General features: G+C 50.1%; 1 protein-coding gene across 1 annotated transcript in view; it reads right to left on the bottom strand.

Annotated features, from left to right (window-relative positions):
- Positions 1–15,946, bottom strand: part of KCNJ6 (potassium inwardly rectifying channel subfamily J member 6) — a 182,097-nt gene that overhangs the window by 36,737 nt on the left and 129,414 nt on the right. Inside the window, exon 3 of the mRNA XM_037127194.2 lies at positions 1,505–2,425. Coding sequence (XP_036983089.1) covers positions 1,505–2,425 — 921 coding nt within the window. The remainder of the gene's footprint in view (positions 1–1,504; positions 2,426–15,946) is intronic.

Raw genomic sequence — 15,946 nt, 5'->3', positions numbered from 1 at the left:
TAAGTCCCTGTGCACCCCCCAGTGGGAGGAGGGCCTGGGAGGGTCTGTGGGAAATGACAGAGCTGGTGTTCAAACCATATCCTCCCTTCTTTTCTCCTCCTCTCTCCCTGCCCCTCCCCACCCCCATCATTGCTTCACAAATATATCCAAAGTCAGGCTAGAGGTACCGCTAGCCCTGTTCCCATCTATCACACTCACTTAATATTTCACGATAATAATTTTGTTATTCTTTAAACCCGTTTCCAGGTTAGGTCTATGGGAAAGAGCCCACTTAGTCCCCCAGCTCCACGCAAAGCCTGCCACTTTGCTTGTTGCTTGTTGCATTTACAAACCCACTGCAGAGGTTCCCACCACTGTGAGAGAACTTTGTTAGAGGTTATAACCTTGCCTGCTGGGGACAGGGAGGCAGAGACGTGCGACCCATGCCTGGCCTTTGAAGGGGTGACAGAGGTCAGCGGATGGGTGCATGAGGAATCTGGGGCCAGGATGATGGCCATGCATTTTCAGAGTACACCAGCCAACCCTGAGCCTCCCGTGGAAGGCTTCAATGCACAAGCAGGGCCAGTTATATAACTAAAGCGGATCCCGAGGCTGCTATCAGTACTCAGCACAGTAAAGAGATTAATGACCTTCATACGCTTCCTGGGGAGAACCACTGTTAGCTTAGGTCAGAATTTATGGCTCTGTTTTGTGGAATGTTCTAGATAAATATAGGCAGAACCTGCTTTGCTGTTGGGATGTGTAATATGTGTGAAGTTCAGCTATGAGTGAGGACTGCAATAAAAACTGACCATTTCTGTTCTGAGAACAGATCATCTTCCCTCAAACATACCCATGATTAGCTGTTGACCGCAGAAGGGTCAGTGGGGTTAGGAGTGGACCTTCCATTTCTTCTTGCTTTGCTAGAGTTGTTTCCTGCGTCTGCAGCACTGGGCCTGCTGGGAGCTCAGCAGGCAGAGTGTGGAGACAGACGCCAAGCACGCACTTGGTGTGAAAGAACCCAAACACGAGTGCCACGGGCCTTGCACACGGTTCCCAAAGATGAGGGGGAAGTACCTTTTTATTAAAGCAATTTGTCAGGCTTCCTCTGAAAGGCTTAACTTCTTCTTCCTGGCTTGGCAATGAATAACCTCAAGTCTGTAAATTAGGCCATGTTTTAGAGCCATTTAAAAAGCACTTTAGAGTTAAATGTTAAGTAAACATCTGGAATTTTAACATACATTTTATTTTAAAAATATTTTTAAAATATTTGTTATTTCATAAGCAATATTTTAAAAATATTTATTAATTTTTTTCCAAAGGGCTCTTAAAAAGCTAAATGATTAGACATCTTGGTGGAGGGACTTGGGGTCATTAGGCATAGGCGTACTCTTTCACAAAGTGAGGGGAGGGTGTCAGGGGCGAGTGAGGTTCAGTTTGCCATAGCTGCCGTAGGTAAGACCGTGAGAGCCGGTCTCCAACGAGCAAGGGCCCCACAGGTATCCCAGGATCACGCGTGTCTTACCTGTAGCCTCCACCATTCCTTCTAGGATGACCACAATTTCCAGTTCCTCTTTGGGCAGCTGGGCTTTGGAGATTTCCCAGAAGGGACTCTGTTGGTTGATTTCGTGACTGATGATGAGTGGGGACACCAGAAACAGCCGGTCATCTCCGGTGTAATACCCGACGTTGATGTCCGTCTGGTTCAAAGGAATGAACTCCCCCTCTGAGGTCTGTTTGGATTTGATCAGCTTGGCTCGGATGGAAGCCTCCACGATGTGGGAATTCCGAAGGTCCCCCACGCGAAACATCAGGCACAGCTTCCCATCCCGCATGGAGATCACCGCGTGGGTAGAGAAAACCAGGGTCTCTGCCCTCTTCTTGGGCTGTGATATTTTTACAAACATGCACCCCACCATGAATGCGTTCACAATGGACCCCAACACAGATTGGATTAAGAGGAGAATGATCCCCTCGGGGCACTTGTCTGTGATGACCCGGTAGCCGTAGCCAATGGTGGTCTCTGTCTCTATGGAGAATAAAAAAGCAGAGACGAACCCGTTGAGGTTGGTGACGCAGGGAGTCCACGAGGGGTCCTCTATGTGGTCCATGTCCCCCCGGATGTATGCGATGAGCCACCAGATCATCCCAAAGAAGAGCCACGTCACCGTGTACACCATGACGAAAATCAGCAGGTTGAACCTCCACTTGAGGTCCACCAGCGTGGTGAAGATGTCGGTCAGGTAGCGGTAGGTCTCCCGCACGTTGCCGTGGTGGACATTGCACTTGCCGTCCTTCCGCACGTACCTCTGGATTTTCCTTTTGGTCCGGTCTCGGCTGACGTGCCTGGGCAGGTCATCCCTGGCCTGCTTAGGCAACTTGGGCTGGTGAATGGCCACGGGGCTCTCCACGTCCTGATCCATGGAGTCGCCCTCCAGGACGTTAGCTGGTGGTTTGGGGAAAAGAAAAGAAAAACCGAATGAAATGCGGCCCTTGGGTGATGACGAAGGCCACGCCGGGTACGGTGTGTGGGAGTGAAGCCAGGTACCACTCATGGTAACAGAGCAGATGAAGCCGTGTCTACTTGGCGTCATCCGGACAGATCTCCAGTGGACTTGGGCTCCCTTTGTGTAAGAACTCCTCCACCCTTCCCACCAGGACAGACGCCCCCTTGCCAGTGAGTTCTAAGAGTCAGCTCTTGCACCCAGAGGTCTCCCCACCTCAGCCGAGATGCTTCGGCCCTGGGGAGGCTGCCCCCCCCCAGGGAAGAAATGCTCGGACCTGACAGTCTGGCTTCCTCCACTCAGCAGGTGTGTGCTCAGCAGGTGTGCGCTCAGCAGGTGGGCACGCTGTTCGTTATGGACTGGAGTGGGCCCCGCCTCACCCCACCAAACCCAATGTGACTGTAGTTGGAGATGGGGCCTTTAAGGGGGGAATTAAGGTTAAATGAGGTCATACGAGGAGGGTCCCTAATTCAATAGGACTGGTGTCCTTATAGGAAGAGGAGGAAACATCACACCAGGGATGAGCACACAGAGGGAGGGATGTGTGAGGGTGGTGAGGAGGTAGCCGGCTGCGAGCCGGGAAGGAAGGTCTTCCAGACCAGCCGGAGCCACCGGAACCCTGCTGGTGCCTGGATCTTACACCCCCGGCTCCCAGAACTGTGAGACAAAACATTTCTGTCACTTAAGCCCCCCCAGTGTGTGGTGCCTGCTGTGGCAGCCCCAGTAGACTTAAGACACTATCTGAAGTCACCAAGCCTCAGTTTCCACACTTACAAAGTGGCCACCGTGGAACCTAGTGTATGGGGTTGTTTTAAGGTCGGACAAAACCACATACCTGCCTGGAACAGACATGAAATAAATATTCCTCTGTCAGAAATTCTTCCTTAGCTACTTATGTTTGGGGTAAGAATTTTCAGTGAAGTCTTTATTTAAATCATCAAATTTCAGTGTTTAAAAAAAATTCTGGTTTTTGTTGGTTGATTCAATGTCAAGGTTAAACAAAGTGTGGAAAATCGCTCTTTTTAAGTGTTTACACATTTGATTGAGTTTCTGCCTTGACATTGAATCGCTGCAGTTTTGGCCTGTGGTTACTTTTCCTGAAGCCCCTGTGATGAACAAATGCACGGGTGTAATCCTCAGTTACTGATGCATTAGGAAAACTCTTCCAGAATCCGAGTATGGAGGGAAGTTTGGAACTGGTACTGTTACTATGTAAACACATATAAACCACCATATGAAGTTACTGGTTCAGCCAACTGCTGGGGATCTTTCTAGAGGGTGTAGAAGCAGTTTCTCTCCCCAGGCTTGCCTTCTGGGTCCTTCGACTCTGTCATGCACTTCTGTCCCTGGCAACGCATTTTTTCCCTGGGTCAAAGGTGAAATGCTGTCTGTTGAGAAAACGCTTATCTCATTCAGAAAACAGTTGGAACCCTGGCTGGTATAGCTCAGTGGATTGAGCTTGGGCCTGTGAACCAGAGGATCGTGGTTCAATTCCCAGTCAGGGCACATGCCTAGGTTGCAGGCCAGTTCCCAGCAGGGGACCCACGAGAGGCAACCATACATTGATGTTTCTCTCCCTCTCTCCTTCCCTTCCCCTCTAGAGATAAATAAATAAAATCTTAAAAAAAAAATCTGGGGGTGGGACTCAAGTGGTACCAACTTAATTTATGGATTAACCTTGTCCTTGGCTGGTTAGTTCCCTTACAAATCAGTCGCATAGATTTGTTTTTATCTTTCAGCTCAAGGAAGAGACAGCCTCTGGTCTGCCGAGCAGGCTCTTGGGTTTGACAGCTTCGACTTTTGACTCACTGCCCTCGATAGCCTTTCATTGGTGAGGGAGGAGCTTTACTTTCTGTTCTTCTTTGAATGGTGTCAGGACAGGAGTTGGAGGGTGGCCGCCGAGGCTGGGACAGGACAGCGAATCTAGACAGACGTGAGCTGCTGCCCCCTCACCGCCAGCGCCTCTAGAAGGCACGACATTCATGGTCCGGAGTGGCCTTGGCAGAGCTCTCCCTGCTCATTTTGCCCTGAGTGGGAACCTCAAAATATAACTTCAAGTGGGACGACCTCTGGGCTCAGCCCTTCCAGGTGGGGGGGCCTTTTCTGTGCGCCTGGTGCATGGTCTCACTCTGCCCCGGGGAGCGCTCTCACTGTGCAAAGCTGCCCTAAGCCCTTCCCTACTGAAGTCCTTCAGCAGAAGAAGGTGCTTGGTCAGATTGGCTCCCTTTTAACAGTCTTCAGTGCTATTTCATGCTTGAAAATGTCACCGAGGGAATCTACATCCACCCCCACAACCCACTTTGAAGCTGCTTTCCCCCTTTTTCTGGCTCGGCTATAACCTCCAAGCTCCAGGCGTCTGTCCTGAGCTGGCGGGACCTGTTGGAACAGTGAATGAGACAGTGCTGGGACTGTGACAGTAAATCCTCCAAATCTGTTTCCCCTTTTCTAGCTCAGGACTGGAGCACGTTTGCTGGCCTCCTTTGAGGGGTGGCCATGTACTGAATCCTGGCCTGTCTGGAACAGGTGTGCCCTTCTGGCCTTAAACAGTGTCTGTCCCCCTTTCATGCCCCAGCCCTTCTGCGGGGGGCAGTGATAAGGGGCTCACGTGACATACCCCCCCCCCCCCCGAAAGCTCTTGTGCAACTGAGAGTCCCTAGTGGTCTGTCAGACACAGCTCAGTTTCCTTGCACTTTTCTCCCCCCCACCCCATGGATCAAGGACATGGTAACTGTGCTGTAACACTCTTGAGTAGAGGGGGCAATCTAACACGCAGGCTACTTTGCCATGTGAGGTCCATGGCTGAGCTTTGAAAGGACCCCACTGGGCAGGCATTTCTCTGGCAGGAAGTCAGCAACAAGCTGAAAGACAATGTGGAAAGAAAGGCAAGGAAGACACCAGTGAGATCAACCCTGTATCTGTTTTGGGTGGAGAGCAGGATGGGTTTGCTCAATGAGGGGATACTCTGTGCTTTCTTCCCAGCAGACAAAGGCTGGGGTGTTGGGGCCCTCAAAGAGAGGGAACTGTAGGTGTAAAAGTCTCGGAGGCACCAAACGGCTTTGTTTGGGGAGAGCAGAGATGGTGGCAGAAGAGCGCCTGGCTAGAGCCTGCAGACCGCTGTGCCAGACTGAGGGGACTGGCCTTAAACTTGGGGGTGGTGTGGTCAAACATTTCACATGTTTTAGAAGGACCCCTACGGAGGGCCGTGGGACGGAGTAGGGATTAGAGACAAGCGTTGGTAAGCATTTTGTGTAAAAGGCCAACAGTGAATGTTTTAGACTTTGCAGGCAACATGGGCCTCTGTTGCCCATTTTTTCCATTTTATTAAAAAAGTTTTACAACTCTTAAAAAATGTAAAACTATTCTTAGCTCATGGGCAGTGCCAAAATAGGCCATAGGCGGGATTTGACTTCAGGGCTGCAGTTTGCTGAACCGCAGACCAAAGCGATGGCCGTTAGAAGGAGAAATGAGCCAAAGCAGCCCCCGCGAGGGTGAAGGCGGGGCAGTGAGTAGGGAGCAGAACTAGCGGCAGGAGGAGGGCCGGCCGGCCAGCTGGGTGGGTGAGGCAAAGAGCACTGAGCATGATGCTGGCTTGGGCTGGTTCAGTTTGGGGCGTCCACTGACACGCAGGAGAACTCTCCCGTGGGAAATTAGGTATGTGGGGCTGGAGCTTATCAGTGACCTGACCAGTCCTGAGTGGGAGGTCCTCAGTGCATTGGAGGGGGAGTTGTAATCACAGGTGTGGGTGGAGGTGCTGGAGGGCGTGCGCAGAGGGAGAAGAAATGTAGAAGGCAGGATCCTGGAGAACAGTTACATGAAGAAGCCAGCAGTGGAGGAGTGAGAGGAGGTGCCGAGAGGGATGCAAGAGAGAGGGGAGGAGGAGGAGAGAAATGGGGCGGGGCCAGGCGCGCCCCGCATCTCAGGGGACAGGCATGGGGTGCTTTTTAACACTTGCCCACTTGGGAGAAAAATGATGAGTCCCTTCCTTATTTCTTATGTAAGAATGAATTCCAAGTGAATTAAAACTTTAAATGCAAAAAAGAAAAAGAAAGATTACAGGAGTAGGGATGTATTTTTATACTTCTAAAGGTTGGGAAGCCTTTCTAACCATGACAGGAATCCAGACACTACTTTCAAGCACTGATATTTTTCTCAATATAAAAATTTTAAATATTGGTAAAGAAAGTAAGAAGGCAAACCAGGAAAAATGTTCCTGATTTACAAAAGCAATGAACATCCCCTAGGAAAAAATGATGAGAGGAAATGAACAAGGAACTGATAAGCCAAGACATGCACGGAGATAAGAAGCTTCTGGAACCACTGTTCAACCACGGCCAAGTGAAAGTGATGCAAATACAATCACATTTTTCTACCCTGAAGTCAGCAAAATGAAAAATACACAGCAAATGCAGTGCCAAGAGGGTGTGTGGGGAAGGCAGAGTGTCTGGGGGGCAGGGTGGCGGCAAGTGTCATAATGCAGAAGTGATTAGATGTCTTGGATTAGAGTCTAGACATTTACTCCAAGGGAATAATTTCACAAACGTCCATCAGCTGCAGATAGGGCTACATGGCAACCTCTCTCACAGCAGTGAAAAACTAGATACAACCTCAGGATCTACCAACAGAGCACTAGTTAAACACATTTTTGCAGATGTAATCCATGGCACACTATGTAGTCATGAAAAATGATTTCCCAGTGTTTTGGGGTCTTTACCTCTCTGTGCAAAGATCACCTTCTTAATGATGCCAATATTTATCCCCCTTCAGAAACGGTAATCACAGCTGCCCAATTCTGAGGTCCCCCTTTTTGTACCACCATGTACATCTTCATTGCTCTTTCCACTTTCCAACATGGGAGCTTATTTACTGTTTTGATTTTTGTTGGCCCCTGTGGGAGGGGCTGTTCCTCAAGGGCAGGGATTTCTGTGTGTTTTATTCACAGATGGATCGCAGGCCCTGGAATAAGTGCCCCGTGAAGAGCACCTGTTTACCGAATGAAGGGGCATGTGTTCACTGACCTGGCAGGTTGCCCATGCCATAGTGCTAAGTGAAAAAGCTTAATAAGAACCCTGTAGTCCCTTTGGTACATATTACCTCTGGCAATAATGTGTGTGTGTTTGTGTAGAAGAACATTCTCCAAAATGTTAATCTGCTCTGTCTCTGAGTTGTAAGTTCGTGGGTGTTTTTGCTTTCTCTTTGATTTTTCTATATTTAAATTTTCCCTTAAAATGCTTCTGTCATCTGAAAAGTAAGTAGGAAACATGAAGCCGTTTCTGTTTTAAATACAGAACAGGTGCTGCACGGGGCCACTGAATGGTGTCCACAGGGCTTGAAAATTAGGATTCATAAACGCACTGGGTTGAGCAGTATCTCCTCCAAAGTCACGTCCATCCTGAGACTCAGATGACCTTTTTGGAAATAGGATCTTTGCAGATTCAGTTAATGTAAGGGTCAAGTGCGGTCACACTGGGTTAGGGTGGAGCCCAGACGCACTGGAACATCCTCATCAGAGACAGGGAAGGACGGGGACACAGGAAAGGCCATGTGGGGACAGAGGCAGGGATGGGGGTGACGCTCCACAAGCCAAAGGATGCCTGGAGCCACCAGAAGCCGAGAGAGGCTGGAAGGACCCTCCCCCCAAGCCCTCTGAGGAGCACGGCCCGCGACACCTTGATCTTGGACTCTGACCTGCAGAGCTGGGAGAGGGTCCATTTCTGTTGTTTCAGCTGCCACGTGTGCTCTGTCCTTATGTGATTCAAAGCGTCTTCCGAAGGACCCCTGAAACCCGAACCCAAGGCGACTCCTCTCATTTCGGAGGCTTTGCAGTTCGTTTTGTTAATTTTATGAACCCTAAACCCATAAGAAGGGCTTTTTTTGAGTGTGTAACAAGGGCACACTTCAGGCAGCCTTCCAGCTCTTTCCAAGTTTTAGTTTCTAATAAAACCATTGTGTACATGTGGGTGCCAGTGCTCTGCTACCAATGAAAGAGCAGACTTGTTTTAACATAAAAATCCAAATGTTTTATCCCACAGATAAAGGTTCAGATCTGTGACTTTGCCACAGGAAACAGATATTATCGGTGACTTTGCTGAGTGTGGTGTCCGTTCAGTGGGCGGTTCTGGAGCCAGGTCTCGGTGGGCAGAGGGGCGGTCAATCTGGGAAGAAGTGAGAAAGAGGACTTGGGGGCACGTGTTGAAAGACAGAAATGGAGGGAGCTGATGGAGCAGGGCTCGTGTGTGTGTGTGTGTGTGTGTGTTTACAGATGGATGTTCATAGAAATGGGGGAGTTTTGAGCGTATTTACATGCAGAGAAGAGGCCCAAGGGGAGAGGTGGATGCTATAAGGAAGAGGCAGTGGTAGAGTGAGGTGTTGATGGAGGGGAAGTCAACATGAGACACGGTCAAGAGCAGAGGTGCAGGGACAGGAAATGCAGCCAAAGGGATGACACTTGCTCCCAGAGAGGTAGGCACGAGGTAGGGAGAAGGGAGACAGATGGGGAGGGAACGCAGGAGACACCTCTCATAGGCTTTGTGTCACGAAGGAGCTCACGCTGGCTCATTTTCCAGCGTGAATTTCAAGAAAACCATATTTCAGCAGATGCACTGAACTCAATCTGCATCCAGCAATGCAAAGAGCAGAGCTCAGCATGATCCCAGGCCAGGCAGAGCTTTCCCCATCTTCACTGGTCGGGAAAAGACACGCGAGCAGACAGTTGTACACCCAGGTCCATGCGGCATCATTCACAGTGGCCGGAAGGTGGAAGCACCCCAAGCGTCCACACACTGAGGAGTGGACAAGAGTAGTGTGGTCCATCCACCCGGCCTCAGAGGAAAGGCTGTTCTGACTCTTGCGGCAGCAGGAAGGAACCTGAAGGGCATCATGCCAAGCGACATGAGCCAGATACAAGAGGTATCTAAGGAGTCGAACTCACAGAGGCGGGAAGTGAAATGGTGGGTGCCAGGGCCTGGGGGGGTGATGTTTAATGCATGTGGAGTTTTCTGTTTGGGGAGAGAGGGAAGTTCTGGAGATGGGGGGGTGGTGATGATCGCACAGTGGTGTGACTTCGACTCAGTGCCACAAAACTGGATGTTTAAAAATGGTTAAAATGAGAAAAATCCATACTGTTTTCCATAATGGTTGTACCAGTCTGCACTCCCACCAACCGTGAACTAAGGACCCCTTTTCCCCACAACCCCTCCAACATTTGTTGTTTGTTGCTTTGTTTATGATAGCCATCCTGACTGGTGTAAAGTGGTATCTCATTGTGGTTTTAATTTGCATCAGGTGCTGAAAGACAAATACCATATGATCTCACCTTTAACAGGAAGCTAAACAACAAAACAAGCAAGCAGAAAAAAAAAAACCCAAAAAAACAAAGACACTGAAATAGAGAACAAGGGGATAGTGACCAGAGGGGAGAAGGAAGGGAAGTTAAGGGGAAAAAGGGGGAGGGATTTGGAGGAACAAGTGGGAAGGACACAGGGACGAGAACTAAGGGGGGGGTGGAGGTGGGGGGGGGGGGGGGAGCAGGGGGCGGGGGAGGCTGGGATGGGAAAAATAGACAAAAAACTGTACTTGAAAAATAACTAAATAAAATTAAAATTAAAAAAAATGGTTAAAATGGTAAATTTCATGTTATGTATTTTTTACCACACTGAAAATAAATGGTCTTAGGAGAAGAAAAGGGTACATGTGTTCTAAATGAGAGAGGATTAGCTCCTGAAATGCTTCAGCAGAAGGTTTGCCAACAGCAGTGGGCTCCGGGCTAAGAGGCTGCAGACTGAGGTCAGGGTGGACCTGCCCTGTGACCGTCACCCCTGCAGTTTTGGACACATGCCCCCACTTTCGGGCCCAGAAAGAGCTGGAAGACTCAGCTGCAGTTACGAGCGGTGCCTGCAGTGCACAGTCGGTAGTTCCCTTTTGACCCTGTGCCCCATGCTTGTCTCCTTGTGTGAGTCCTTGTCTGAGGGTCTTCCTGCTTTGAGGGCTGGTGGTGACGCTTGTCACTTTTGTCTGCTGTGTTCTGGGAAGGTGAGCTGGTTTGTTTTGTGCCTCCAGCTACTGTCACTACCGGAGATGATTACAATGAAGTCACAGACCTGCAGAAGAACGTCTCTGCCATTCTGCTGGGAACATGTGATGGCTACCAAAGGGCCAAGGGTCCTATTGAAGCTGTATCCTGGGGCCTCACTCTGGGAACCTCAGTTGAGAAGGTCCCGGCCCCATTGCAAGGTCAGAGGACTGACGCCGGCTGCTCTGTGTTGCGATAGGACTTGGTGCAATGAGCCATTTCATTGCTTAAAGGACAGAAATGACAGGCCCTCCTGGGCTGGACCAAGGAGACTGGCCTTCCGTATCCTGATTTCTCTTTTAAAGGTGATTTCAAGAGTTGGAGCCTTTGACAGTTAGAGCCTTTAGGAACCATTCAGGCCCGTTGCCCACACTGTGGGGGTTGCCTAATGTGCAGGGCGCCTGGGTGAGGAGGGCGAGGGGCCTGAGTGAGTTCTGGGCTCTGCTTGCCCAGCTGTGCACCTACTTGTGGGCCTGAGTCTGCTCAGAGGACAGGGCACTATATGGACCGGCTTCAGTCCTGGAACCTGGGCATCATTTAGTTCCTTCTCCTCCATTTTTTTATTGCACGCTTAGCAAGTGAGGCCTGAAGAAGCCGGTGAACTTGGCAGGAAGCCGTGCCAGAGCTCTTCCATCCCTCAGGACACAAGGACTCGGTGGGTGGTTTCCTTCGGGAGCAAGAATCCTTCCACTGCTTCAGATAAACTCCTGGGTGGAGCTCTGCTAGCCCCCAAGGGGCACTGGGAGCCACAGGTGCTTCCTCTGCACACGGGGCGAAATGCTACCCTGCTGGGTTTGCGGGAGAGTAGGTGCTGCTCTGCTCATCACGTAGCCTGGTGACAGGGTGACGGGCATGGGCTTTGGCGCTCTCGGCAGGTCTGGGTGGGATCCTGCAGTTCCACTGCCGTCTGTGGGCATTTGTTCAGCCACCCTGTCTCTGAGCCTCAGTGTCCTCAATGGTAAAACGAGAGTAATGCGACCTACCTCGCAGGGTTCTGTGGGGAAGAAATATTGCAAGTGATGCGAGCATAGCACTTGGTACACAGCAGCCATTGCTAATAAGTGGTAGCAGTTATGATAGTATCTGAGCTGAAGAAGGTACATGATTTGGAGCTATAATAATCACTTTTTATAAGCTCAGCATTGTCCTGGAAACTGTGGGAAATTCAGAAGCAATCTAAGATACAGATGGGCAGACCCCTCTGGAAGCTAAGAGCCTGCTTGGTAGCACTAGAGCTGCGGGGTGACCCATATCCGTGTGAAGTTGCATTCAGTGCTGTGAACACGAGGCCAAGAACGTTCTACAGTGTCAGAGGCAGAGGTCAGCAGTGGCGTCCTGAAGGAGGTGGGAAGTGACCGTGGCCCTGAAGTGTGGAAGGAGGGAAGCCGGCCCTCGAGGAACAGCTGCTATGTATCAGGTGAGGGCCGGGCGCCGTAGCCACATGGGAAGTGTTGGCCCACGTTGCAGTCAAAGCAGTGGGAGTCCGCAGGGCTGCGTCACGTGCTAAAGTGGTCTCACCTCTGACATCTGGTGGGACTAGGACTCTCCGTCAGGGTGGCAAGGTGCTGAAGCTCATGTTCTTTCTCTTCTGCAATAGCATTTGCACACACATGTATACACATGTATACAATGTGAGGATAAGTGTGACAACAAGAGGGATCTTGCCTCCTTCTTGTCCCAGTGGACTGAATGATCCCAGGAGAGGGGAAGAAGTTAAAATAAAGGAGAGGTGGGTTTGAGGGGTCATGCCCGGGGCAGAGGTCAACACCAGAGTGGGGATGGTGGAGATAGAGGAGAAGGGGCAGGGTCAGAAAAACATCCTTTCTAGGATTTAATGTGACAGGTAGACATCTGGGAAGTGGGACCATTCTGCTGCCTTTTACAAAAACCTTAGACTGGGAAGGGGAACGTCCCGGCCCAGCAATGCCGAGTGGATGGACGAACTGTCCCTGAGGATGGCAGGTGGGGGCACCACCAAGGAAGGAGGACCACAGATGTCTAAGGGGCACGCACAGGGAGGGCTCGGAGGAGCGGTGGGCACAGGAGGTGAGGGGGGAGCAGGCCGTGGGGGCGAGGAGTCTCTGTAGACAGGGTGGGTCCAGCTCAGGGAGGTCAGGCCATGAGTTCAGCAGAGCAGGGGCCGCTGGGTTTGGAAGCCCCGAGACCACTGGCAACTCTGAATAGGGCGGTCAGGATGAAGGTCAGGCTGCAGGGGAAGAGGGTGTCATTGGGCTGAAGTTGCAAGGGACATTTTGTCTGTAGGTGAAGGGAGGTGGCAGGGTGGTCCTTCCAAATGAAGGAGGGAAGGAGGCAGTGGAAATGGAGCAAAGAAAATTCTGGAAGGAAATGAACAAGGTCTCCCAGGGGTTGGGAAGGAACTAAACACAAAGCCAAGCGTTGCCTTCAGAGAGAGGACTAGCTCTTTCTTGTCTGCTGATGGCACCATGCAAGGAACAGCAGGGGTGACGAGATTGTGCCCAGCTTAGGACAGAGAGAGCTCGTCCAGTCCTCTCTCCGTCCTGCCCATGGACTGTGGTCATCCACCCTGGGAGCCCACAGAACAGATCCAATTCCCCAAGGGGCATGAGGAGGGCAGGGAGGGGCCAGAACGTGGGCTCTCAGCTCCTAATGGAGCTGAGACAGACACAGGACCCCTCACATGGGTTCCGGACCCGAGGAATGCCAAACCCTGCAAATCCTCTGCTCAGTCCCCGAGTAAGGGCAGGGGCAGCCCTTTGAGGGTGACCCGTCCCTCGCTGCCCCGTGAGCATGGCATTTCCTTGTGCATTTTCTGGGGCAAGGCCGGCCAGGGCCTGCACAGACCACACCGCATCGTGGGCCCTCACATAGGAGGAAAGAACGGTCAGTCCGGCCCTCCCATTAACCAGAGCTCCAATTTTAGACCAAAGTTTCAGGCCATTTCCTGCAAACCCCTTACTGTTAAGAATTTTAGCAAGTGGAAAATCGAATTTCATTTTCTCTGCTGTCCCTCTCCTGGGGACAACAAACTGGGTTTGAGAAGGAGCAGGGTCCTGGGTGATTCACTTGGGGCACTAACCACACAACTGAGGGCTCGGCACCCACACCTGTTGGGGGGCACTGCCTGCTACCAGCCAAAAGGGGGTGGGGGACTGGAAGGTAGGCTTTCAGGGTATTTTCTCTGCTTTAACAAGTTGTGTTTCATTTCACAAGGAACAGTTATTTCTTGGCCTCACTACCCCCTTGCCTTTACCTTTAATGCATACTGTATAGGCATCGTGTGGTTTAATTTTGTACTTGAAGTTTAAGTGCTAGCATCTTAAACAGACTAATGCCGACTTCCTCTTTTCCTGGGAAGGCTGGCATGCTCTGAATGTATTTCAGTGGCTACCCTAATTCCTGAATCAATAAAACAGAATTGCTTTTACTGAGATGTTTAAATTCCTATCAAAACTTGAATGCAAAAGGCATACAATGTGCGCTTCATTAAGTCCGTGTTTTTCTGGAGAAGTCTGCAGTTGGCCTGTCAGGCTCTTTTGAAGAGAATTCTGTTCCCCTTGGTCATTGTCTCAGCTCTCAAAAATGAGCATTTCTTTACCCACAGTTTTGCAGAGGAAAATCCACTGATTTAGAGCCGGAGGCTCCGAGTCTCCAAATAATCACTGGCCCCTTATCTTAGGCCCCACTTCCTCACATCTCGGTCTCCCCTCTCAGGACTGCGGGCAATGCGGCCCCTACCAGCTTTCATCCTGATAAATATTGACCACCTGCAATTTGCTCTAGAATGATCTGTGTCCAGTGAAGCACACTGCCTCTGATTTTCTCTGGAAAGCAAATCAAGTATTACTTAGCCATAAATTCTGGCAAGGCTTCTTGCATGGAGGACGAAATTCCTTGAGGCTTGTGTTTCCCAGGTTTCAGAGAAGAAAATGACTCCCCTACTGCATTCACTCTGTCTTTATTTTCTGAGCAACTTGGTTTCCTATGAGCTGTGCTAGCGTTCTGGGTTCTCTTCCAAGTGGTGCTTAAAGCAAGACACCAGCCAAGCGAGAGCCTTGTCGGCTTTGTTTGTGGTAGTCTCTTGAGTGTTAAGTGTTTTTCTCGTTTCTTGGACTCATGGTGTGCTGCCCGCTGAAGGCTGGAAGGATGATGGTCAGAGGTCTGAATCCTCAGGATTCAGAGAAGTGGGTTTCTGGTTCTTTGTTTTGCCAGGTCCCAGGAATCTCATTTTTCTTCTCAAAATTATTTTACTGGCTGTGGATACTTTATAAACATCCAGTGGAGGGTTACCCACCCAAGATGGGCTGAGAGTGGGAGGATGGTCTGGGGGGGTCCTTGGAGAGGACTTGAGTGGCATGTGACTCCCTGCCTGTGTCTCCCCCCAATCCAGTGTGGCAGTGGGACATTGCTAGGGCCTTGGCGGGCTCTGCAGAGGGGGCCCAGTCTGGATGGTGTGGAGGAAGAGCAAGGTGCGAGAATCCACCCACAGACCCCTGAGGCCACTCCAAGCCTAGGAGACTCTGTAACCGGGCTAAGTCCAGGGGCATGCTGTTAAAGTTGCTTATAGGGAAGGTAAAACAAACAAATGAACAAACCAACAAAACAGCCTTGGTTTGAACATTTGCCAATTTCTGTGGTGTAAGAACTTCCCCTGTGGCTGATTTCAAACTACAGTATTAACTGTTGACCAGATGTCAAAATCCCTGAATATTTAACAATCACCCTTCATGAGCTGGTATCAACTTACTTCAGCACTGCCCTGGACCACATTCTACATCCTCGATATGGGGGTGAAGGAACCCCATTTTGCTGGGAGGTGGTGGGGGCGTGACAATGAAAGGAAGGGAAGTAAAGGGATAATAAGTTCAGAAAATGCTGCCTACTCTGTCATTGTCTTGGAGAGTTCCAGAGCAAGTTAGCATATTAAGGATTCTGACTACATATATGTATTTAAATTGGCTTCCCTGAGAATTTCTCAAGCTCATTGGAGATCAAGACACCCTGTGTGTGCATCTAAGATCTGTAGAAAACGTATCTGACGTGTACAGCAGTCCTCCCTTCACTGGAGCTTTGCTTTTTGAAGTTTTAGTTACTCACAGTCAACTGTTATCCACAGTTGTCTGAAAACATTAAGTGGAAACTTCCAGAAATAAACAGTTCATATGTTTTAAATTGTGTGCTGCTCTGTAGCGTGATGGAATCTTGCGCCATCCCAGTCTGTCTGCCTGGGACACGAGTCATGCCTTCGTCCACTGAATCCACGCAGTATCTTCTCCCTGCCCACTAGTCACTCAGTAACCTTCTTGGTTATCAGATTGGTTATCAGAGTGAGAGCCAAAGAGACCACATTCACATAACTTTTGTTACACTACATTGTTAGCATTGTTCTACTTTATTATTATTATTTAATCTCTTA

Source organism: Artibeus jamaicensis, unplaced genomic scaffold (assembly GCF_021234435.1).
Source record: "Artibeus jamaicensis isolate MK-2021 breed Jamaican fruit bat unplaced genomic scaffold, CSHL_Jam_final scaffold_474, whole genome shotgun sequence".
NCBI lineage: Eukaryota > Metazoa > Chordata > Mammalia > Chiroptera > Phyllostomidae > Artibeus > Artibeus jamaicensis.
The sequence above is the reverse complement of the archived record's forward strand: the minus strand, read 5'-3'. Positions and strand labels throughout refer to the sequence as shown.